Source organism: Vipera ursinii, assembly GCF_947247035.1.
Source record: "Vipera ursinii genome assembly, chromosome: 4".
NCBI classification, from domain to species: domain Eukaryota; kingdom Metazoa; phylum Chordata; class Lepidosauria; order Squamata; family Viperidae; genus Vipera; species Vipera ursinii.
Window position 1 is genome coordinate 2,191,428 of NC_139514.1, and position 26,142 is coordinate 2,217,569.

Below are 26,142 nucleotides of genomic sequence, written 5' to 3' on the forward strand. Positions count from 1 at the left end.
CTGGATTTTGAACAGCGTAAGCCTCTGGTTTGGGCAGCATGTACATTTTGTATAATAAATTAATAAAATAAATGGGCACGTAGGATTTCTCGCCTCGGGGGGGGGCATCGGGGGCCCTGACATGGCAGGTAACAGCTTTTGAATTGAGGCCGAGATGCATTCTGTCCAACTCACTTGGCTTCCATCCTTTTCTTTTGCAGGGTGTTCAAGAAAGCCAGCCCCAACGCCAAGGTAAGAGACTTCCTGATTGGTTTTGCAAGGTTTTGTCATGATGGAAACTGGCAGGCCGGATAATCTGTTGATGGGGTGGAGCATAACGAGAGAAGAAAAAAAGGAAAGTCTAATCCAGTTGCAACACTTTAAATCAGGGCTCTCCAAACTTGGCAACGTTAAGACTTGTGGACTTCAACTTTCTCAGCCAGCGTGAGTAGACTTCAATTCCCAGAATTCCCCAGCTAGCATGGGTGGGCTTCAAGTCCCAGAATCCTGCAGCTGATATAGATTGACTTCAATTCCCAGAATTCCCCACCTGTGTGCAAGGACTTCAAAACTCTCCAGCCTGCATGGGTGGACTTCAATTCCCAGAATTCCCCAGACAGCATGGGTGGGGTTCAAGTCCCAATATCCCCCAGCCAGCTTCACTAGGCCAGGGCCCAGGCAACCTTGGCTCTTTTATGACTCGTGGACTTCAACTCCCAGAATTCCTCAGCCAGCCATGCTGAGGGGAAAGGGAGAGGTTTCCAAGCTGAGCCATGCTGGCTTAGGAATTCTGGGAGTTGAAGTCCATGAGTCATGAAGGGGCCATAATTCCCCCATGCTGGCTCAGGAATTCTGGGAATTGAAGTCCACACGTCATGAAGGGGCCAAGGTTTCCCCCATGCTGGCTGAGGAATTCTGGGAGTTGAAGTCCCCGAGTCATGAAGGGGCCATAGTTCCCCTATGCTGGCTCAGGAATTCTGGGAGTTGAAGTCCATGAGTCATAAAAGAGCCAAGGTTGCCTACCCCTGCACTAGGCCCATGTTCCACACACCTACTGTACTACACATTCTGCGCTGAAGTTGAGCTTCAGTGATGCTTCACTGGCTGGAGACTGATTTCCCAAATCCGGTGGGATCAGGCCCAGAAGAGCACCTGGGAGGGATCCTAGGAAATCAGTAGCCAAAGATCAGAACTTTTGAACCCAAACGCAAGCTGAAAAAAACTGCCCTGACCGAAGAGTTTGATTCTTCCTTGTGTTCAGACTTCCTTCTTCTTCCCTGCCAGAAAAGGACCTGAAATCCAAGGCTCATTAGTGACTCACTAGTGGTAACTGTGAGAGGGACCTTGGAGACCTAGTGGACGGTCCCTTAAACATAATAATAATAATAATAATAAAGTTGGAAGGGACCTTGGAGGTCATCTAGTCCAACCCCCTGCTCAGGCAGGAAACCCTATACCGTTTCAGACAAATGGCTGTCCAGTCTCTTCTTTAAAACCTCCAGTGTTGGAGCATTCACCGCTTCTGGAGGCAAGGAGTTCCACTGGTTAGTTGTTCTAACTGTCAGGAAGTTTCTCCTTAGTTCCAGGTTGCTTCTCTCCTTGACTAGTTTCCATCCGTTGCTTCTTGTCCTGCCTTCAGGAGCTTTGGAGAAGACCTTGACTCCCTCTTCTTTGGGGCAGCCCCTGAGAGACTGGAAGTCTGCTATCCTGTCCCCCCTCGTCCTTCTCGTCATTAAACTAGACACCCCCAATTCCAGCAACCGTTCCTTATATGTTTTTGCCTCCAGTCCCCTGATCATCTTTTTGCTCTTCTCTGCACTCTTTTTAGAGTCTCAACATGAGCCAGCCGTGTGCGGCAGCAGCCAAAAAAACTGATACAATCCTTAGCTGCATAAACAGAGGTGTAGAATCAAGATCACGTGAAGTGTTGGTACCCACTTTACAAAGCCTTGGTAAGGCCACACCTGGAATCCTGCAATCCAGTGTTTTGGTCAACACGACGTAAAAGAGACGTTGAGATTCTGGAAAGAGTGCAGAGAAGAGCAACAAAGATGATCAGGGGACTGGAGGATGAACTATAGCAAGAATGGTTGCTGGAATTGTGTATGTCCAGTTTAATGAAGAGAAGGACGAGGGGGGACATGATAGCAGCCTTCCAGTATCTCAGGGGATGCCCCAAAGAAGAGGGAGTCAAGCTATTCTCCAAAGCGCCTGAAGGCAGGACAAGAAGGAACGAATGGAAACTCATCAAGGAGAGAAGCAACCTGACAGTGAGGACAATTAACCAGTGGAACTGCTTGCCTCCAGAAGCGGTGAATGCTCCAACATTGGAAGCTTTTAAGAAGAGACTGGACAGCCATTTGTCCGAAATGGTATAGGGTTTTCTGCCTGAGCAGGGGGTTGGACTAGAAGACCTCCAAGGCCCCTTCCAACTTTGTTATTCTGTTCCATTCCTTTCTGTTCTGCTCTGTTCTACTCTGTGACTCCTGCTTGAGCAGTGGGGTGGACTAGAAGACCTCCAAGGTCCCTTCCAACTCTGTTATTCTGTTAAGACAGCAAGGAATAGCTTGCTCCGCCAGCTGTCCTTGAGGGGGGAAAGGCGTATCCCTGCTGGTCTTAAGTGCCAGCCAGCCATTGTGTTGCTAAGTGGTGCCTGGTGCCTCAGCCGATGCCCCTGAGCCCCACCTGGTGCTCCGAATAGAGGCTTATGAGTCATCTTGACCACGGTCAAGGCCAGAAGTAGGCCTGTGGTAAACAGAGCAAGGCGGGGTGTCCGTGCTTTTCATTTCAGCTCCTCCGTTTTCCATGGGAACCGAAAGTCTCCCTCGGTGTCAAGAGTTGGCGAGGAAGCTGCCAAAGGAAAGGGGGGGTAGCTAAAAATAATCCAGAGATGAAAAGTGAGTCTGTGCAAAGCTCAGCTCATAAACCACGATTCAGCCCAGGTGGGGAGGAAGCCAGGTACAAGCAACCCGGGATAGAGAGAGAGAGAGAGAGAGAGAGATTAAGGAAACCACCATTAATGGGCTACGGGGGAAGTTGTCACCCCCATAGCGTTCTTGCCTTGGGGTCCTTGTTTTTCTTCCTAATAACAGAATTGGAAAGGGACCCTGGAGGTCTTCTAGTCCAACCCGCTGCCCAAGCGGGAGAGCCCAATGCTGTTGTTCTTTGAATATTGGCCATTTTAATTTTAAGGCACCCGGACTCGTTGTGCGGCGTGTAAACCTAATTGGCTAACAAGCAAATAAAAGAAGCAGGAAATTCTGCTTGCAGCTTCCAAATTTCTGCACGGACCCCAGGACTCACGTAAAATCATAGGGCTGGAAGGGACCTCAGAGATCATCTAGTCAGACCCCCCCTTCCCAAGATAACATCCCTTATTCCATCCCAGTCAAACGGTTTGTCTAGTCTCTTCTTGAAAACCTCCAGTAATGGAGCATCCACGACTTCTGGAGGCAGGTTGTTCCACTGGTTAATCGTTCTCACCATCAAGAAATTCCTCCTTAATTCCAGGTTGCTTCTCTCCTGCCTTCAGGTGCTTTGGAGAAGACCTTGACTCCCTCTTCTTTGGGGCAGCCCCTGAGATATTGGAAGGCTGCTATCATGTCCCCCCTCGTCCTTCTCTTCATTAAACTACACATACCCAATTCCTGCAACCGTGTTTCATATGCTTTAGCCTCCAGTCCCCTGATCATCTTCGTTGATCTTCTCTGCACTCTTTCCAGAGTTTCCACATTTTTTTTTATTTTGTGATGACCAAAACTGGATGCAGTATTCCAAGTATGGCCTTACCAAGGCATTATAAAGCGCTTTTGGTCCTCCATTTTGGGAGGATGGGAGGATACTAGGTACTGGGTGGACCCATGATACTTTATAGAATCTAGTATTTCCTTAATTTCAAAATGTTGTACGCCCTCTACCAATAATGGGTTGAGGGGGGGGGAAATCTTCGGCTGGCCTTAAGGGTGAATATGACGCCCATTTCAGTTCAACTACAATAGAATACAGCAGGGGTCTTCAAACTTGGCCCTTTTATGACTTGTGGACTTCAACTCGTGTGCCTGGCTGAGGAATTCTGGGAGTTGAAGTCCACAAGTCATAAAAGGGCCAAGTTTGAAGACCCCTGGTATAGGTTCTCCTGCTTAAGCAGGGGGCTGGACTAGAAGATCTCCAAGGCCCTATTCTATTCTATTCTATTCTATTCTATTCTATTCTATTCTATTCTATTCTATTCTATTCTATTCTATTCTATTCTATTCTATTCTATTCTATTCTATTCTATTCTATTCTTATTCCTACTCTAATCTACTCTAATCTACTCTACTCTATTCTATTCTATTCTTATTCCTACTCTACTCTACTCTACTCTACTCTACTCTACTCTACTCTACTCTACTCTACTCTACTCTATTCTATTCTATTCTATTCTATTCTATTCTATTCTATTGTGAGTAATTCTGGGAGTTGAAGTCCACAAGTCATAAAAGGGCCAAGTCTGAAGACCCCTAGAATACAGGGAGAACTGTTTCTTAGTTTTTTGGGGAGTTCCAACTCCACTGTTACCGGGTTAATAATACGTTTTATAGGAAAACCTCACGAGATCTTGATTCTGTCCCTCTGTTAATGCAAGCTAGTTCTTACTTCCCCGGTCTTACCAGCTGCTATGTATTGGCCCTTTGCACACCAGGTGAAAAAGGGGGTGTAAATAGCCAGCTCTGGTTCCTCCACATCTGGAGATACAGAAGGCTTGCTTGGCATGAAGGCATGGGATAGGAAATCCCCAATCTTGCACACCACAAAGAAATCCCCCCCCAAAAAAATATTGTCAAGAATGCAAGTTCGGCAGCTACGTGCCTCTTCGTTTCAACTTGCCATTAGAGTAAGGGAGGGGGGAGGTGTTGTTTTAGAATGGATTAAATGGGGAAACAAAATCTCTACGTTTCCACTGAAGCCTTTGAAAGCCTGAAAGCTTTCCAAGGACACTGCAGCAGGTGCGGAGAGAGGAAACAGACGGTTCCCAAAATTGTTTACAACAGAGGTCCTCAAACCTTTGGGCACCAGGGACCAGTTCCGTGGAGAAAGTTTTTCCCACAGACTGGAGGGTGCGTGGTTTTGTGTGCTGCCTGCATCCCGTGGATGGGACTTGTTTGTGCGGACCGGTTGCTGGCATGCTGAGGCCCGGGGAGGTTGGGGACCCCTACTTTACAAGGACTGTGTGAGAGATTAGGGTTCTGGCTGGAGAAATTATTGTTTAGTTCTATGAATTGGGGTCTGGGAACCTCAGAGTTAGTTTTGCTTCGACATTACCACGCTGGTGTATTCAGTTAACGGTCAGATTTTTGGAAACGGCATGAACCTGGAGTTTTCTTTGGGTTCCCGAGCTGGATGTGGACAAATATATTCTTATAGAATTTATCCATGTCCTGCTCTTTCTTATATAGAAAATCCTGAATCAGTTTGCAATCCTCAAAAAACTGCTCCCAAATATACAAAAATAAGACTGCATAAAGAAGCAAGATTAAAGGACAGTAAAAAGGCACCTCTTTCTTCATGGACACTGGATAGACGTTGTTTTTTAATTTCTGTTCTTTCTTTCTTTTTTCTTTCTTTTTTTCTTTCTTTCTTTCTTTCTTTCTTTCTTTCTTTCTTTCTTTCTTTCTTTCTTTCTTTCTTTCTTTCTTTTTCCCCCCTGTCCCCTCTTCCTCTTCATTACAGTCTGGTTTTATATTGTTTTTAATTCACTGCTTTTATTATGTGCTCTTTTATTGGTTTTGGGAGGGGAGGCGGAGACATTTGTATCGGGAACAGAATAAAATATATTCAGCGATAGGAATAATAACTGTTCCCAAACAGAAACAGTGTTCCGTTTCCTGCTTTGCAGCTGGCATAAAAAGGCAGAATAAATGTGGAGAAAAAAGGAGCTTTTTCATCCGGAGCCCTCTGGGTATGCAGCCAGCTCCTTTGAAAATCCTTCCAAAATCTCTCCTGGGATGACTCTGATTTTCTCAGCTGATCAGGAAAGACAGCAAGGAACGTTTCTAGCTCACGGTTGAATGTTGGGGTCCGACTCAGCCTGACCCTCGCCCAATGGAGACAGACAAGGAGAGAGTGAACAACAGCCTGACCGAGGAAATAACACTCCCTCCGGCCCTGGGAGGGATAGAAAGCCACTAGGATGTAAATTGAATTAGACACTAAATCAAATTCCAGCAGCCAGCTGGAGGAGTAAGAAAGATTAAGCAGCGAAGATGTGGCTGTATCAGGGAGATGGGCAGCATAGAAATTTAATAGATGAGAGAGAGAGAGAGAGACAGGTCATAGATAGATAGATAGAAAGAAAGAAAGATAGATGATAATAGATGATGGATGGATGGATATAGATGATAATGGTGGATAGATAGATAAATAATTAGAGATAGATAGATAGATAGATAGATAGATAGATAGATAGATAGATAGATAGATAGATAGATGATAATAGATGGATGGATGGATGGATAGATAGATGATAATGGATGGATGGATGGATAGATAAATAATTAGAGATAGATAGATAGATAGATAGATAGATAGATAGATAGATAGATAGATAGATAGATAGATAGATAGATGATAATAGATGATGGATGGATGGATAGATAGATAATTAAATAATTAGATTAGAGATTAGATAGATAGATAGATAGATAGATAGATAGATAGATAGATATGGATGGATAGATAGATAGATAGATAGATAGATAGATAGATAGATAGATAGATAGATAGATATAATGGATGGATGGATGAATGGATGGATGGATAGATAGACAGACAGATAGATAATGGATGGATGGATAGACAGATAGATAAACATAGACACATACAGAGATATACAGAGATAGATGATAGATATATGTATATAGAGAGAGATTAGATTAGACATAGGTAGGTAGGTAGATAATAGAAGATGATGGATGGATGGATAGATAGATAGATAAACACATACAGAGATATAGACGATAGATATATGTATATATAGAGAGATTAGACAGATGAGAGAGATTAGTTCAGGGGTAGGCAACCTTGGCTCTTTTATGACTCGTGGACTTCAACTCCCAGAATTCCTCAGCCAGCATGGAAGTTGAAGTCCACAAGTCCACAAGTCTTAAAGCGGCCCAGTTTGGCTGGCTGAGGAATTCTGGGAGTTGAAGTCCACGAGTCATAAAAGAGCCAAGGTTGCCTACCCCTGGATTAGTTGGTTGATTGGTAAGCAAATAATCGATAGATGAGAGAGAGAAATGATAGATGATAGGTTGATTGGTACATGGGAAGGTAGACAGACAGACAGCGGAACAACAGAATAGCAGAATAAGCGAGCGGGAAGGGACCTTGGAGGTCTTCTAGTCCAACCCCCTATTTAAACAGGAAACTCCATCTCAGTCAAAGGCTTGTCCAATCTCTTCTTGAATGGACAGATAGGAGAGAGGGGCAGAAGAGAGCAGAAACTCACCTTAAATCTTTCTTTAATGATGATCTTCCTCCGGCTCCTGATAGACAAATGATGTCTCCCTCAGATCTTGCCAAAATGACTTCTCTGTCCTTTTGTCTCCTGGCAGCTCACTGTTTATCTGGGCAAGAGAGATTTTGTCGACCACATTGACCTCGTGGATCCAGTCGGTAAGTGGAGGAGGGAACTGGAGCCGTCAGAACTCCATAAAGCAGGGGTCTCCAAACTTGGCCACTTTAAGACTGGTGGACTTCAACTCCCAGAATTCCTCAGCCAGCATGGAAGTTGAAGTCCACAAGTCTTAAAGCGGCCCAGTTTGGCTGGCTGAGGAATTCTGGGAGTCGAAGTCCACCAGTCTTCAAGCGGCCCAGTTTGGCTGGCTGAGGAATTCTGGGAGTCGAAGTCCACAAGTCTTCAAGCGGCCCAGTTTGGCTGGCTGAGGAATTCTGGGAGTCGAAGTCCACAAGTCTTCAAGCGGCCCAGTTTGGCTGGCTGAGGAATTCTGGGAGTCAAAGTCCACAAGTCTTCAAGCGGCCCAGTTTGGCTGGCTGAGGAATTCTGGGAGTCGAAGTCCAGAAGTCTTAAAGTGGCCCAGTTTGGCTGGCTGAGGAATTCTGGGAGTTGAAGTCCACAAGTCTTAAAGCGGCCAAGTTTGAAGACCCCTGCCATCAAGTAACCGAGATCGGAATTTTGGGATGGAGAGGAAGGATGTTGCCCCCTGGGACCCAAAGCTGAGCAGAATCGGGGTGGGCTGGGGCTGGGGATTGACAGGAAGGGCCGGCCCCTTTGATGATGATCTAAAGCTGGAAGGGTGGCTAATACAGGCAGTCCTCGGCTTACGACCACAATGGAGCCCAACATTTCCGTTGCTAAGCGAGACATTTGTTAAGTGAATTTTGCCTCCTTTTACGACCTTTCTTGCCTCTGTTGTGAAGTGAATCGTCACCGTTGTTAAGTTAGTAACATGGTTGTTAAGTGAAGCCGCCTTCCCTGTTGACTTTGCCGATGAGGAGGTCGCAAAAAGGGATGGGTGGGTCACTGAAATAGGTGGCTGGTGACCGCTTTTCACACTTAACGACCGTTGCAACGTTACCCCGTGGTCACGTGATGAAGATTCAGTCCCTTGGCAACTGACTCATACTTATGACGTTTGCAGCATCCCCGGGGGGGGGGTGGTCACGCGATCCCCTTTTGCGACCTTCCGGCAAGCAAAGTCAATGGGGAGGGAGGGGAATCCGATTCGCTTAGCAACCGTGTTACTAATTTAACGCCTGCAGTGATTCACTTTGCAACTGGCGCTAGAAAGGTGGTAACGTGGGGCAAAGCTCAATTAACAAGTGTCTCGCTTAACGACGGAAATTTTGGACTCCCGTGGAGTCATAAGCCTACCTGTAATGGCCTTGATTGTCATGCCTGTCATTTCCCATCCAGGCATCTCCCAGGCCTGATTGGTTGGGTGGGCTTAGAATCAGAATGGAATAACGGAGCTGGAGGGGACCTTGGAGGTCTTCTAGTCCAGCCCCCTGGTCAAGCATCTCAGGGGCTGCCCCAAAGAAGAGGCAGTCAAGCTATTCTCCAAAGCACCTGAAAGCAGGACAAGAAGCAAAAGATGGAAACTAGTCAAGGAGAGAAGCAACCTGGAACTAAGGAGAAACTTCCTGACAGTTAGAACAATTAACCAGTGGAACAACCTGCCTCCAGAAGCGGTGAAGGCTCCAACACTGGAGGTTTTTAAGAAGAGACTGGACAGCCATTTGCCTGAAATGGTATAGAGTTTCCTGCCTGAGCAGGGGGTTGGACTAGATGACCTCCAAGGTCCCTTCCAACTTTATATTATTATTATTATTATTATTATTATTATTATTATTATTATTATTATTATTATTATTATTATTATTATTATCCTATACGATCTCAGACAAGTGACTGTCTAGCCTCTTCTTAAAAACCTCCAGTGATGGAGCACCCACGATTTCTGGTGGCAAGCTGTTCCACTGGCTAATCGTCCTCACTGTCAGGAAGTTTCTCCTTAATTCCAGGTTGCTTCTCTCCTTGGTCAGTTTCCAACCATTGTTTCTCATCCTTCCCGTCTGATGCTTTGGTGAATAACCTGGCCCTCTGCTCTTCTTTGGGGCAGCCCCTCAAATACTGGAATACTGCTATTATGTCCCCCCTATTTTTTTCTTTTCTTTACACTGGCCAAACCCAAATCCCACAGCCGTTCTTCGTATGTTTTACTCCAGGCCTTGGATCATCTTAGTTGCTATTCTCTGATTTTTTTTTCAAACTCTCAACATCTTTTTTGTGATCCAGTGACCAAAACTGCCTGCAGTATTCCGGGTGTGGTCTTACTAGGGCTTTATAAAGTGGTACTAATACTTCACGCGATCCTGATTCTATGCCTCTGTTTATACAACCCAGGATTGTGTTAGCTGTTTTGGCTGCTGCCGCACACGGCTGGCTCACGGTCAAGCGATCGGGATGAGCTCCTTTTGAATTAAGGGGGATTAGTCCTTTCCTGTCCTCGGATAATAACGCTGGAAGCCCTGGCTGTGTACCCTAATGTGTTCTGCAGCAAACCTGGCTAATGCACACAGCCATGATGGGCAGACCCAACCGTTCCGCTTTGCTCTCATTTTTGGCCCATTCTTTCTGCAGATGGCGTCGTCTTGGTGGATCCAGAATACTTAAAAGAGCGGAAAGGTAAAATTACGATTGTTTCTTAAGCCAATTTATCTAGCCTCCCAACACACACACACACACACACACACACACACACACACACACACAGAGACCACACACACACCGGCTCCAGGTGGCCTGCCACGTTAAAAAGCCCAGTTTAAAATCCGCAATTTAAAACCCACACACTCCCATTGCAGGAGGTTGCCCACAAAATAAAATAAAATAAATCAAATCTGGCCCTGGGATCTGCCTCGCCTTACTTTTTCCAAAAAGAAACGGAGTAGACCAGGGGTCTTCCACCTTGGCCCTTTTTTGACTCCTGGACTTCAACTCCCAGAATTCCTCAGCCAGGCATGGAATTCTGGGAATTGAAGTCCACGAGTCATAAAAGGGCCAAGGTGGAAGACCCCGGGGGTAGAAAGATAATTTCAAAGCCATTTTGTTCCTATGTACTCTGATAAAGGGACATCTCCCTGAGGAAAGGGGAAATGTGGGAAGATGGCTTCCATTTGCTTTTAGAGTTAGCACCACAAAGAACTTCAAAGCAAAAGTGGATTGCATTCTTAATTTTAGCGAGTCATGCATGCCCCCTGGAGGTTTATTTTAGAGAGCCTCAAGAACTCTCTGGAACAATGCAAAGGGCCAAGCTGTCCACAAGGAATATAAATCCTTCCACTCCCCATCATTAATCAGTCAGAGCTGAGGAAGCTTCTGGCATGAGAAGCGAAACGTCTTCAAAGACAAAAAAACAGAGAAAGTCTATTTGCCTCAGGAAAAAGCACCCTTGGGATTTGCAAAGAAAAAAAACATCAGCTGCGTTCACAGAGTTTCCCAGGGTTAAAGGTAAAGGTAAAGGTTCCCCCGCACATGCGTGCTAGTCGTTTCCGACTCTAGGGGCCGGTGCTCATCTCCATTTCAAAGCCGAAGAGCCAGCACTTGTCCGAGGACGTCTCCGTGGTCATGTGGCCGGCATGACTAGACGCCAAAGGCGCACGGAACGCCGTTACCTTCCCACCGGAGTGGTCCCTGTTTTTCTACTTGCATTTTTACATGCTTTCGAACTGCTAGGTTGGCAGAAGCTGGGACGAGTAACAGGCGCTCACTCTGCTACGCGGCACTCGGGATTCGACCCGCCAAACTGCCGACCTTCTGATCGACAAGCTCAGCGTCCTAACCCACTGAGCCACCGCGTCCCTTAGCCTTGAGTATTTGCTTGAGAGCCTTGAGAACGGCCGGAAACTAGACTTTTATCTATAACAGGGGTCCACAAAGCCCTGGACTGTGGCCCACTGGTGGGCTGTGAGCTGTTTGCAACCGGGCTGAGGAAGCAGCGGGCAAGCACATGGGCATATCCCCCACTTGTGCGGACAGCGGGCGAGCGTATGTATGTGCACCCCGCTTGAGCGAGTGGCGGGCATGCATGCACGCCACTTGCACAAATGGAGCTGGGTGCACGCGTGCGCACTTGCCGGCCACTTGTGTAGAATAGAATTAGAATTAGAATTAGAATTAGAATTAGAATTAGAATTAGAATTCGGAATAGAATAGAATAGAATAGAATAGAATAGAATAGAATAGAATAGAATAGAATAGAATAGAATAGAATAGAATAGAATAGAATAGAATAGAATAGAATAGAATAGAATAGAATAGAAAATATGGAATGGAGTGGAATGCAATAGAATAGAATAGAATAGAATAGAATAGAATAGAATAGAATAGAATAGAATAGAATAGAATAGAATAGAATAGAATAGAATAGAATAGAATAGAATAGAAAATATGGAATGGAATGGAATAGAACAGAAATACAGAACAGAATATTGAAAATAACAGAATAGAATAGAATAGAATATAGAATAGAATATAAAATAGAATAGAATAGAATATAGAATAGAATAGAATTAGAATAGAATATAGTATTTAATTAGAATAGAATAGAGAATAGAATAGAATATAGAAAAATAGAATAGAATAGAATAGAATAGAATAGAATAGAATAGAATAGAATAGAATAGAATAGAATAGAATAGAATAGAATAGAATAGAATAGAATTATGGGATGGAATAGAATAGAATAGAATAGAATAGAATAGAATAGAATAGAATAGAATAGAATAGAATAGAATAGAATAGAATAGAATATAGAAAATGGAATGGAATGGAATAGAACAGAAATACAGAACAGAATATTGAAAATAACAGAATAGAATAGAATAGAATAGAATAGAATATAGAATAGAATAGAATTAGAATAGAATATAGTATTTAATTAGAATAGAATAGAGAATAGAATAGAATAGAATATAGAAAAATAGAATAGAATGGAATGGAATGGAATGGAATGGAATGGAATAGAATAGAATAGAATTATGGGATGGAATAGAATAGAATAGAATAGAATAGAATAGAATAGAATAGAATAGAATAGAATAGAATTCTTTATTGTCCAAGTGTGGTTGGACACACAAGGAATTTGTTTCCGCTGCGTAAGTGCTCAGTGTACATACAAGTAACAGTGATAATCATGATCATGTGCAATTTGAAAATACATTCATCACAAATCGTGAAATACAACACTTCATCATCAATCATAAGATGCAACACTTAGTGATAGTCGCAGACTACTAGCTAAGCAAATAACATAAATCGTACTAGGGTACAAAAAAACCCCACCCCAATATAAATTGTAAGATACAAGCAGCAAAGTTATTTATTTATTTATTTATTTATTTATTTATTTATTTATTTATTTATTTATTTAATTTATATACCGCCCTTCTCCCAGGGGACTCAGGGCGGTGAACAGGGCAATACATAAAAACTAGATACAAAAATTAAAATTATTAAAACATGATTAAACAATGCCCATAAAATTAATACAAATTTAAAATTAAAGTTCATTTAAGTTATAGTCATAAGAAGAGAAGGATAGGTGATAGGAAAGATGAGGAGCATCACAGTAATACAGCTTTACTAGTACTTCGACAGTGTGTATCACAGTAATACAGCTTTACTAGTATTTTGATGGTGTTGTAGGAATTAGTTGTTAAGCAGAGGGACGGCCTGGGGGGAAAAAACCGTCCTTATGTCTAGTCGTTCTGGTGTGCAATGCCCTATAGCAAGGGTCTTCCACCTTGGCCCTTTTATGAGTCGTGGACTTCAACTCCCAGAATTCCTCAGCCAGGCACGGGTGCCTGGCTGAGGAATTCTGGGAGTTGAAGTCGACGAGTCATGAAAGGGCCAAGCTTGAAGACCCCTGCCCTATAGCGCCATCTGGAGGGAAGAAGTTAAAACTGTTTATATCCAGGATGTGAGGGTTCTGTAAATACTTTTACAACCCTCTTTCTGGCTTGTGCAATATATAAGTCCTCAATGGAAGGCAGGCTAGTAGCAACTATTTTTTCGGCAGTCCTAACAATCCGTCGAAGTCTGCCTCTGCCTTGTTTGGTTGCAGTTCTAAACCAGGCAATTACAGAGGTGCAAACCGTCCCTTCTCCCCCCTTCCCCGCCAGTCCCCAAAGTCAGAAACGTTGGGGAATTCTGATCGATAATATCGATCAAATGCTCTGCTCCGCTCCTGGTTTCTGGAAGGGAAACTTTTCTGGAAGGTTCTGGCCAATTACGAGCAAGACCTTTGAAAAAAGCAAAGTTTGAAATACAGGTAAACCCCCTTGTTTGTTAGCTAGTGCCAGAGTCCTACAAAAACCATCCTGCAAGTATTGCAAAGCCCATCCTCCACGGCCCTCAGCTCCGAAGGGGGCGGGGGTTCCAGGGCCCCGGGGATAAAAGCACGTCTTCAAGGCCAAAAGCAACCAGGTGGAAGAACCTCGACTTTTTCCTAGGCCAGATGTTCTTTCTTGATATTTGGGATTCGTTGCGTGCCTCTTTTTTTTTTCACTGAGGTGTTTACCCCTTTTGAAAGGGATGCGGTGGCTCAGTGGGTTAGGACGCTGAGCTTGTCGATCAGAAGGTCGGCAGTTTGGCGGGTCGAATCCCGAAGTGCCGCGTAACAGAGAGAGGGCCTGTTACGCGTCCCAGCTTCTGCCAACCTAGCAGTTCGAAAGCACGTCAAAATGCAAGTAGAAAAATAGGGACTGCTCCGGTGGGAAGGTAACGGCGTTCTGTGCGCCTTTGGCGTCTAGTCATGCCGGCCACCTGACCACGGAGACGTCCTCGGACAAGCGCTGGCTCTTCGGCTTTGAAACGGAGACGAGCACCGGCCCCTAGAGTCGGAAACGACTGGCACGCATGTGCGGGGGGACCTTTACCTTTACCCCTTTTGGGTGCTGGAATCGAATTCTGAAAGGGCTCGCTTCTCAGCCTGGGACCACAGCCTTTGCCCTTCGGTTGATTAAGGCTTCTTTGTTTCTCCCGGCAGTTTTCGTGACGCTGACCTGCGCTTTCCGCTACGGCCGCGAGGATCTGGACGTTCTGGGCCTGACCTTTCGCAAGGATCTTTTCGTGTCCAACGTCCAGGCTTTCCCTCCAGTGGCCGAAGAGAAGAAACCCCTGACGAGGCTGCAGGAACGGCTGGTGAAGAAGCTGGGGGAGCAAGCGTACCCCTTTACTTTTGAGGTAACACCCGCTTTCCCTCTTACTCTCCTTCCGGCATCCTGTTCCCATCTCTGTAGTCTTGATAGCAAGGCTACCTTGGATGATGCCATGGCAGAGGGATCTCAGAGTCTTAGTGGACAATCCGTTAAATATGAGCCAGCTGTGTGCGGCAGCAGCCAAAAAAGCCAACACAGTGCTGGGCTGCATTAACAGAGGGATAGAATCGAGATCACGAGAAGGGTTAATACCACTTTACAAGGCCTTGGTAAGGCCACACTTGGAATGCGGCATCCAGTTTTGGTCACCACCATGTAAAAAAAGATGTCGAGACTCTGGAAAGAGTACAGAGAAGAGCAACAAAGATGATCAGGGGACTGGAGGCTAAAACATACGAAGGATGGTGAGAGAGCTAGCTGTGTCTAGCCTATTGTAGACAAGGATTAAGGGGAACATGGATTACAGTCTTCACGTTCTTGAGGTGCTGTCATAAAGAAGAGGGGTTTGATTTATTCTCCAAGGCACCTGAAAGCAGGACAAGAAGCAACGGATGGAAACTAATCGAGGAGAGAAGCAACCTGGAACTAAGGAGGAATTTCCTGACAGTGAGGACAATTAACCACTGGAACTCCTTGCCTCCAGAAGTTGTGGGTGCTCCAACACTGGAGGTTTTTAAGAAAAGATTGGACAGCCATTTGACTAAAATGGTAGAGGGCTTCCTGCTTGAACAGGGGGTTAGACTAGAAGACCTCCAGGGACCCTTCCAATTTTGTTATTCTGTATTTGCAGGATCGTTAACGTAGCCTGACGATGAAGAAACACAGTAATCTTACAATTTTTTAAAAAAATAATAAAGCATTACAATAACCACGCAATAAGTAAAGCCTAGGAGTAGCCTTACCATGAATAAAGTTTATAATAATCTTGCAAGAAATAAAGAAACTCTTAGCATTCGTTGTGGACGTGTCTTGCCTGGACTGCCTCAAAGAGCAGATTCTTCCACAAAGTCAAGAATGAAAGTGAGTGAACAATAGGAGAAATGCCTGGAGAGGAGAATGAATGAATGAATGAATGAATGAATGAATGAATGAATGAATGAATGAATGAATGAATGGGTCTGGATGGGGAGAAACAGGCTTCATCTCAATCCCGCCAAGACTGAGTGGCTGTGCATATCGGCATCTCGGGTCAACCAGACTATTCCATCTCTAACGATGGGGGGTGAGGTGTTACCCCCCGTTGATAGGGCTCGCAACTTGGGCATCCTCCTGGATTCACGACTCAATTTTGAAGACCACATAGGAGCCGTGACCAGGGGGGCTTTTGCCCAGGTTCGCCTGGTGCGCCAGTTGCGACCCTATCTGGACCGAGATGCCCTACGCACAGTCACTCATGCGCTCGTGACCTCCCGTTTAGACTACTGCAATGCTCTCTACATGGGGCTGCCCTTGAGGACCACCCGGAGGCTTCAGCTTTTGCAGAATGCAGCCGCACGAGTTGTGATGAGGGTCTCCCGATACTCCCATGTAACACCTCTACTCCGCGAGCTGCATTGGCTTCTGGTTGCCCTCCGGGTAAGATTCAAGGTGCTGGTGATGACCTATAAAGCCCTAAATGGCTTGGGTCCAGGATATTTGAGGGAACACCTCCTGCCAGCATCAAGCTCCCTTCGTCCTGTGCGCTCCCACAGGGAGGGTCTGCTCAGGGTTCCGCCGGTAAAAGATTGCCAGCGGACAACACCCAGGGGTAAGGCCTTCTCAGTGGGCGCGCCTGCCCTGTGGAACCAGCTGCCCGCGGAGCTTAGGACTGCCCCCGACCTCCGTTCATTCCGCCGGGACCTGAAGACCTGGCTCTTTGAGCTCTCTGGCCCAGGCTGAGAGTTTTTTAATTTTAACTTTAACTGGGTTTTTATTTTCTCTCAGGGTTTCATTTAATCTTTTTTAATTTGTTTTAACTTTTGTATTGATTTTCTTTTAAATATCCTGTAAACCGCCCTGAGTCCTTCGGGAAAGGGCGGTATATAAATTTTAATAAATAAATAAATAAAAATAAATGAATGAATGAATGAAGAATGAAAATTCAATAAAGCAAATATAGAAAAGCGGTGCAAATGGTTGAGAGGAAGACAAAACCAAGGAAGCAGAGCCTTGGATGGAGAGAGGCGGAGAAGTTTAAAGAAAAAAAAGCAATTATAAAAATTGTGAATTAACCTGCAGGGAAGCGAAAAGGGTTTGTAGGGCACGGAGAGGTAGAATGAGTAGGGTTGACGTAAACTACATATAGCTCTCTTCTTTTTCTTTCTTCCTCGACTTTCCTTTCTTTGATATGCAATGTGGGACTCTTTTTTCTGCTGGGTGCCTAAGGCTGTTGCATTAACCAAGGTTTGCAAATTTGTTCCTGCTTTGCGTTTTGCAACCGGGCTGCGGATTTTGCCTTCACTGGGGGCTGCTTTGATTCTTCGTTTGCATTTTTATTTTAATTTTTTTTTTATTTTATTTTTTTGCACAGATCCCTCCGAATCTCCCCTGCTCCGTGACGCTGCAGCCTGGCCCGGAGGACACTGGAAAGGTAGGTAAGGGGCGGCCGATTTGGGGGGTGGGGGTGGGGTACAGTGGATAGAGGATCCCATCCCCAGAGGGGGTGGGAAAAGAGGCCTTGGCGTCTAACCAAGTTCTGGGTTCTTTCAGACGCTTCAAAAAGCTGCTCAAAAAAAACGCCCACAAAGATTGCTTGTGTAAATGGGTTGTGAGAACCACCTTGGCAGGGAGAAGAAAAGAGCCACAAACTAGGCAGATAGTTGGATAAGAGGCTGCTGAGCCCTCAGTGGAAATGAAAAGAGGGAGAGAGGAAGGAAGGAAGGAAGGAAGGAAGGAGAGAGGAAAGAAAAGAGAAAGAGGGAAAGAAAGGGAGGGAGGGAGGGAGGAAGGGAGAGGAAGAAAGAAAAGAGAGAGAGAGAGGAAGGGAGGAAGGAGCAAAGGAACGAAGGAAATTGTTATCTTTTGGGTTCAGACAAGCAGGAAAGACGCCAGGCAGATGAGTACAGAAGAATACTTGCTTTATTCATAACTATAACTGTGCTGGGGGTTAGGGGTATCCGTGCAGTCTTTATATATAGTCTCTCATAGTCTTTAACAACCAATCAGATTGAACCCATCATTCCCGCCAAGTTAACTGCAGCCTGAACTGGGAAAGTCCTCTCTGTTTTCGCTGGAGAACCATTAGCTTTCCAGCGCACACGTGATGAGGTATTCCCCCAAAGCTCAATACATAACAGAAATGGTGAAAAAAAGAGGCTGCACCTGCTGAATTTCTGCCTGTCAGTGCCTGAGTGATCACCTGGATTGAGAACAAGGAAGGGAGGGAGGGAGGAGAGGAAGAAAGAAAAGAGAGAGAGAAAGGAAGGAAGGAAGGAGCGAAGGAAGGAAGAAAATGGTGTAAAGAGAGGCTGCTCCTGCTGAATTTCTGCCTGTCAGTGCCTGAGTGATTTCCTGGATTGAGAACAAGGAAGGAAGGGAGGGAGGGAGGAAGGAGAGGAAGAAAGAAAAGTGAGAGAGAGAGAGGGAGGAAGGAAGGAGCGAAGGAAGGAGGGAAATGGTGAAAAGAGAGGCTGCACCTGCTGAATTTCTGCCTGTCAGTGCCTGAGTGATCACCTGGATTGAGAACAAGGAAGGGAGGGAGGGAGGGAGGGAGGGAGGAGAGGAAGAAAGAAAAGAGAGAGAGGGAGGGAGGAAGGAAGGAGCGAAGGAAGGAGGGAAATGGTGAAAAGAGAGGCTGCACCTGCTGAATTTCTGCCTGTCAGTGCCTGAGTGATCACCTGGATTGAGAACAAGGAAGGGAGGGAGGGAGGGAGGGAGGAGAGGAAGAAAGAAAAGAGAGAGGGGGGGAGGAAGGAAGGAGCGAAGGAAGGAGGGAAATGGTGAAAAGAGAGGCTGCACCTGCTGAATTTCTGCCTGTCAGTGCCTGAGTGATCTCCTGGATTGAGAACAAGGAAGGGAGGGAGGGAGGGAGGGAGGAGAGGAAGAAAGAAAAGAGAGAGGGGGGGGAGGAAGGAAGGAGCGAAGGAAGGAGGGAAATGGTGAAAAGAGAGGCTGCACCTGCTGAATTTCTGCCTGTCAGTGCCTGAGTGATCTCCTGGATTGAGAACAAGGAAGGGAGGGAGGAAGGAAGGAGAGGAAGAAAAAAAAGTGAGAGAGAGAGAGAGAGGGAGGAAGGAAGGAGCGAAGAAAGGAAGGAAATGGTGAAAAGAGAGGCTGCACCTGCTGAATTTCTGCCTGTCAGTGCCTGAGTGATCTCCTGGATTGAGAACAAGGAAGGGAGGGAGGAAGGAAGGAGAGGAAGAAAAAAAAGTGAGAGAGAGAGAGAGAGGGAGGAAGGAAGGAGCGAAGAAAGGAAGGAAATGGTGAAAAGAGAGGCTGCACCTGCTGAATTTCTGCCTGTCAGTGCCTGAGTGATCACCTGGATTGAGAACAAGGAAGGGAGGGAGGGAGGGAGGGAGGAAGGAGAGGAAGAAAGAAAAGTGAGAGAGAGAGAGGGAGGAAGGAAGGAGCGAAGGAAGGAGGGAAATGGTGAAAAGAGAGGCTGCACCTGCTGAATTTCTGCCTGTCAGTGCCTGAGTGATTTCCTGGATTGAGAACAAGGAAGGGAGGGAGGGAGGGAGGGAGGAGAGGAAGAAAGAAAAGTGAGAGAGAGAGAGAGGGAGGAAGGAAGGAGCGAAGGAAGGAGGGAAATGGTGAAAAGAGAGGCTGCACCTGCTGAATTTCTGCCTGTCAGTGCCTGAGTGATCTGCTGGATTGAGAACAAGGGAGGGAGGGAGGAAGGAGAGGAAGAAAAAAAAGTGAGAGAGAGAGAGGGAGGAAGGAAGGAGCGAAGGAAGGAGGGAAATGGTGAAAAGAGAGGCTGCACCTGCTGAATTTCTGTCTGTCACTGCCTGAGGGACCTCCTGGGTCGAGGGGGAGAACAAGGGAGGGAGGGAGAAAGGAAGGAAGGAAGGAATCACCAGTTTTTATTGGTGAGGATTAAAACAAGAGGAGCTTTAATCTTGACAATGAAAAATTATACAGGTAATCCTCGACTTACAGCCATTCGTTTAGTGACAGTTCAGACTTACAACGGTACTAAAAAAAAGGGACTTAAAAACCATTCCTCGAACTTACAACCGTCACAGGTTCCCCACAGTCACGTGATCCAAATTTGGGTGCCTGGTAACGGCCCCGTATTTGCGGCAGTTGCAGCCTCATTTGCGAGCTTCCGACAAGCAAAGTCAGTGGGAGGGGGGGGGAGGAGCCGGATCCGCTTAACGACCACAGAATTCACTTCGCGACCGAAGTGATTCGCTTAATGATCCTGGCCAAAAAAATAAATAAATAAAAGGCTGTGAAATCCGGCACGGCTCATTTAACAACCGCGTTGCTTAGCAACATAATTTCTGGCCTAAGCCGAAAACTATCTGCGCTGCTCGCGGTCTCCTCAGGAGGAGGAGGAGGAGTTGCACAGCGAAAGGGTGGCGGAATCCTAGAATCCTAGAGAGGGGTGGGAGCTGAGAGGTCTTCTAGTCTGACCCCCTCGCTTCACATCTGGCCAACCGTTGCTTTTTTTTTTTTTTTAGGCTTGCGGGGTGGACTACGAGGTGAAGGCCTTCTGCGCGGAGAATCTGGAGGAGAAGATTCACAAGAGGTAGTAGGCCGGCTAACCTGGTTGTTACAGCCAGCCTGGTGGGTCCCTGTTGCTCCGGTTGTTGGCAGAGTGTCAGGCGAGGCGGGCTGGAGGACACACAAACACACACACACACAAACACTCTGGAGGCTGTTTTTCAGGTCTTGGGGAGGCCCTGGGCTGGCTTGCCTGCTTGATTGCTTTCTCTTTCTTTTTCTTTTCTTTCTTTCTTTCCTTCCTTCCTTCCTCTTTTCTTTCTTTTCTTTCCTTCCTGCCTTTCTCTTTCTTCTTTCACTTTCCTTCCTTTCTCTTTCTCTTTTTCCTTCTTTCCTTCCTTCCTTCCTTTCTTTCTCTCTCCCTTCCTCTTTCCCTCTCCTTCCTTCCTTCCTTTCTTTTTTCTTCCTTTCTTTTTCTTTCTCTATTCCTTCTCTTTCTTTTCTTCCTTCCTCTTTCTTTTCTTTCTTTTCTTTCCTTCCTTCCTTTCTCTTTCTCCTTTCTCTTTCTTTTTCTTTCTTTCCTTCCTTCCTTTTTCCTTCCTTTCTCCGTTCCTTCTGTTCTCTCCCTCTCTCCCTCTCTCTCCTTCCTTCCTTCCTTTCTTTCTTCCTTCCTTCCTCTTTTCTTTTTCTTTCTTTTCTTTCCTCTTTCCCTCTCCTTTGTTCCTTTTTCTTCCTTCCTTCCTTTCTTTTTTCTTTATTTTTCTTTCTTTTTTCTTTCTTTTCTTCCTTCCTCTTTTTTCTTTCCTTTTCCTTCTTTTCTCTTTCTTTCACTTTCTTTCCTTCTTTCCTTCCTTCCTTCCTTCCTTTTTGTTCCTTCCTTTTCTTTCTTTCTCTCTCTTTTCTTTCTTTCTTTCTTTCTTCCTTCCTTCCTTCCTTCCTTCCTTCCTTCCTTCCTTCCTTCCTTCCTTCCTTCCTTCCTTCCTTCCTTTCCCAACTGCCTGCCTACTCTGCAACTCTTCCTTCTGCCTCAGAAACAGGCCAGATCTTACATTATGGGTAGTCCTTGACTTACAACCATTCATTTAGTGACCATTCAAAGTTGCAACAGCACTGAAAAACGCGACTCGTGCCCGTTTTTCCTACTGGATGACCATTGGAGCATCTGCAAGCTCAGCTGATCAAAATGGGCAACTGACTCGTATTTATGATGGTCGCAGTGTCCTGAGGTCACGTGATCCCCTTTTGCGACCTTCTGACAGTCAATGGGGGAAGCCAGGCTCACTTAACGACCGTGTTACTAACTTCACAACTGCAGTGATTCGCTTAACGACTGGCAAAGAAGGTCGCAAAACGGGGCAAAACTCACTTAACGACCGTCTCGCCTAGTGGCAGAAATGTTGGGCTCATTGTGGTCGCACGTCGAGGGCTGCCTGTATTGCTGCATATCCCCTTTGGGGATTCTGGGTCCCGCAATCCACAGAAAGATCCTCTCTTTACGGGAAGGCCAGGATGAGCGTGTCATGTTCTGACGTTGCCTGTCTTGTCTCACAACTGCCGGTGCAGGAACTCCGTGCGCCTGGTCATCCGGAAAGTCCAGTATGCGCCCGAGCGGCCAGGCCCCCAGCCCATGGCGGAGACCACCCGGCAGTTCCTCATGTCCGACAAGCCCCTGCATTTAGAAGCATCGCTGGACAAAGAGGTAATTGAGCTCTCCGGCAGGGCAGACCCAGAATGTCTCCTGCAGCCCCAGCAGAGTTTGCGGAGTTGTGAGGTCAAGAATCTGGCAGACGGAGAGCATTGCGTGGGGTAGAGGCCACACTTGGAATGCTGCATCCAGTTTTGGTCACCACGGTGTAACGTCTAGTATGTCTAGTCTAGGGAAAAGAAGGACTAGGAAAGACATGTTAGCAGTGTCCCAATATCTGAGGGACGCGGTGGCTCAGTGGGTTAGGACGCTGAGCTTGTCGATCAGAAGGTCGGCAGTTTGGCAGGTCGAATCCCGAGTGCCGCATAGCAGAGCGAGCGCCTGTTACGCGTCCCAGCTTCTGCCAACCTAGCAGTTCGAAAGCACGTAAAAAATGCAAGGAGAACAATAGGGACCACTCCGGTGGGAAGGTAACAGCGTTCCGTGCACCTTTGGCGTCTAGTCATGCCGTCCACATGACCACATGAAACGGAGATGAGCACTGGCCCCTAGAGTCGGAAACGACTAGCACGCATGTGCGGGGGAACCTTTACCTTACCTTTAATATCTGAGGGGTTGCCACAAAGAAGAGGGGGAGGGGTCAAGCTCTTCTCCAAAGCCCCTGAAGGCAAAGACAAGAAGCCACAGATGGAAACCCATCAAGGAGAGAAGCAACCTGGAATTAAGGAGAAATTTCCTGACAGTGAGGACAATGAACCAGTGGAACTCCTTGCCTCCAGAAGTTGTGGGTGCTCCATCACTGGAGGTTTTCCAGAAGAGACTGGACAGCCACCTGCCTGGAGTGGGTGTAGTAGGGTCTCCTGCTTGAAGAAAAGGAAGACAAGGACGTCCAGTTGCCTCCTGAAAAAGCACCCTCGGCTCTGCTTGAGCAGAGCTTAAGCTTAGAAGACCCCCCCCCAACTCAGTTAGTCTATTACATTTCTTCAAATGTTCGTTGGCGAGCTGTAAATTTTTTTTTTAATTCCATTTATATCCCGCCCTTCTCCGAAGACTCAGGGCGGCTTACAAGCTTAGCAGTAGCCTTCATTCTATGGATATGCCTGCTTATTAGGGCTTTCACACACACCCCAAGCGGCATTATTACAAAGTCAGCTTAATTGCCCCCAACAATCTGGGTCCTCCTTTTACCTACCTGGGAAGGATGGAAGGCTGAGTCATCCTTGAGCCTGGTGGGACTCGAACCTGCACCAATTGCAGGCAGCTGGTCTTACTCAAGGAGGCCTTAGCCCACTGCGCCACCAAGGCTCTTTGATCTCCGAGCTTGTTTGTTCGTTTGTGACCTGGGATCCCATTTTTTTGTAGGGGTGGAGGGGGGGCTCAGAAGAGTGGGTGGCATTTGGGAGCCCCAGAAGAGGGGTTTGGGGGACCCTCCCCAGAAGTGTCACCTTGGGGGGGGCCTCCTCGACCTGTTGCTGGTCTCCCCGCAGATCTATTATCACGGCGAGCCGATCAACGTCAACGTCCACGTGACTAACAACACCAACAAGATGGTCAAGAAGATCAAAATCTCAGGTAACCGGGAAACTTCTCCCGTTCTCCGCTGGGGGGGGCATCAGGAAGAGAAAGCGGGGTCCTCCTGCGTGGGGGGTGGTCCTCCGCCGCCGGGGTGGGACCCACAGGGCTTGGCTGAGTCTGGGGTGAGAATGTTGCTCAGCTGTCCTGGACTGAGAGTCTGGGGGTGGACGGCACCGGGCCGTCCGAAGCGATTCGGTCGTTTTGGTCCCTAAAGGGAAGGGCAGGAAGAGGGAGGGATATAAAATAAAGATATAAAACAAAAGTGATTTTATTTACATTTAACTTCATGTTTTGTTTCATTTCCCCCCCCGCCCCATTTTCATTTTACATTGTTTAATTTCTTCATCTTACGTCTCCGTCTGCTGAGGTCCAGTACGTTGGCCACGGGAGGAGGAGGAGGAGGAGGGGGGGGTCCTCCTTGGAATGTGGTCAAATAAGGCAAGGTAGCAGCTACAAAAGGGACGGGGTGGCTCAGTGGGTTAGGACGCTGAGCTTGTCGATCAGAAGGTCGGCAGTTTGGCGGGTCGAATCCCGAGTGCCGCGTAACAGAGTGAGCGCCTGTTACTCGTCCCAGCTTCTGCCAACCTAGCAGTTCGAAAGCACGTAAAAATGCAAGTAGAAAAATAGGGACCACTGCGGTGGGAAGGTCACAGCGTTCCGTGCGCCTTTGGCGTCTAGTCATGCCGGCCACATGACCACGGAGACGTCCTCGGACAAGCGCTGGCTCTTCGGCTTTGAAACGGAGATGAGCACCGGCCCCTAGAGTCGGAAACGACTAGCACGCATGTGCGGGGGAACCTTTACCTTTACCTTTTTAGCAGCTACAATGATGTGGTCAAAGCGCCACCTTTTTTTTTTTTTTAGAAAAGGAGGGCCCTTCAATGACATCCTCCAGGCCGCCTTTTTTGACCACCCCTCACCGATAACCCAGGGTACTTCCTTGAACATTGCTCAACCTGCTGGCCCAGAACCCCTGAGGGCGCGCGCGCACACACACACACCCTCAAATATCTCTCTCTCTCTCTCTTCCTGCTTGCTTTCCAGTTCGCCAATATGCGGACATCTGCCTCTTCAACACTGCCCAGTACAAGTGCCCGGTGGCCGTGGAGGAAACCGAGTGAGTACTCAGCGGGTGGGCACAGCCGCTGCCTCTCCCGCTAGTAGGGAAGGCGGTGGCGCTTGCTGCTTTCTCTGAGGCCGGCCCATTTACGCTCACAAACCCACCACGCTTTTTTAACTGGAGACTTGCACTGCAAAACTCCAGAAAGGGCGATAAAAAACAGCTGCAGTTGCGTTTGAGGATGGGAGATAGATAGATAAATATATAGATAGATAATGGATGGAAGGAAGGAAGGATGGATGATAGATAGATAGATAGATAGATAGATAGATAGATAGATAGATAGATAATGGATGGAAGGAAGGAAGGATGGATGATAGATAGATAGATAGATAGATAGATAGATAGATAGATAGATATGGATGGAAGGAAGGATGGATGATAGATAGATAGATAGATAGATAGATAGATAGATAGATAGATAGATAGGCAGATAAATGGATGGAAGGATGGATGAGAGAGAGAGAGAGAGAATGGATGGAAGGAAGGAAGGATGGATGATAGATAGATAGATAAATGGATGGAAGGCTGGGAGATAGATATAGATAGATGATGGAAGGATGGAAGGAAGGATGGATGATAGATAGATAGATAGATAGATAGATAGATAGATAGATAGATAGATGGAAGGATGGGGAATAGATAGATATAGATAGATAATGGAAGGAAGGAAGGATGGATGGATGGATGATAGATAGATAGATAGATAGATAGATAGATAGATAGATAGATAGATAGAGGATGGAAGGATGGATGGATGATAGATAGAGATAGATAATGGATGGAAGGCTGGAAGATAGATATAGATAGATGATGGAAGGAAGGAAGGATGGATGGATGATAGATAGATAGATAGAGGATGGAAGGATGGATGGATGATAGACAGACAGATGAAATAAAGACATAGATAGGAGATAGAGATGATAGATAAACGACAGGTGATAATAGATAGACAGCCTGACACAGCCGGAAGAGATATAGAGATAAATGAGTAGAAGACAGAGGTAATAGAAAGAGAGAGAGAACCATCACAGAATCCTAGGGAGGGTTTGGGGGGGGCTTGGAGGTCATCCATCCCAACCGCCTTCCCAAGTTGGGAGACCTTAAGACAATCCCTGCCCATTCCTGCTCCGAGCTAAAGCCGCAGGGGACGATGCTCTGACCCTTCCCCCTTCTCCCTCCCTCCCCCCTCCTTTGCCCCCCCTCCCCCGCAGCGATGTGGTGGCCCCCAGCTCCACCTTCTGCAAAGTCTACACCTTGACCCCCTTCCTCGCCAACAACCGGGAGAAACGCGGACTGGCTTTGGACGGAAAGCTGAAGCACGAAGACACCAATTTGGCTTCCAGCACCCTGTGAGTGCCTCTTTCCTCCGGGGCCGTTAGGGGAGCGGATTCGGATGGCGCGCAGGTGCGCCGACGCGCCCTGGGCCCAAAAATGGCCCCTCGGACGTGCCGGGGCGGGGTTTAGCGGTTTTACGAGGAGTCCTCGGCTTACGACCCCAATTGAGCCC

General features: G+C 46.7%; 1 protein-coding gene across 1 annotated transcript in view; it reads left to right on the top strand.

Moving 5' to 3' along the window:
- The window catches only part of ARRB1 (arrestin beta 1), a gene marked incomplete at its 3' end in the record, with an annotated part of 88,621 nt that overhangs the window by 50,687 nt on the left and 11,792 nt on the right, over window positions 1-26,142 (top strand). The window contains exons 2-11 of the mRNA XM_083362159.1: window positions 201-231; window positions 7,575-7,635; window positions 10,124-10,168; window positions 14,532-14,728; window positions 17,213-17,272; window positions 20,310-20,377; window positions 21,856-21,991; window positions 23,425-23,509; window positions 24,557-24,629; window positions 25,847-25,984. Of these exons, the coding sequence (XP_083218285.1) occupies window positions 201-231; window positions 7,575-7,635; window positions 10,124-10,168; window positions 14,532-14,728; window positions 17,213-17,272; window positions 20,310-20,377; window positions 21,856-21,991; window positions 23,425-23,509; window positions 24,557-24,629; window positions 25,847-25,984 (894 nt within the window). The remainder of the gene's footprint in view (window positions 1-200; window positions 232-7,574; window positions 7,636-10,123; window positions 10,169-14,531; window positions 14,729-17,212; window positions 17,273-20,309; window positions 20,378-21,855; window positions 21,992-23,424; window positions 23,510-24,556; window positions 24,630-25,846; window positions 25,985-26,142) is intronic.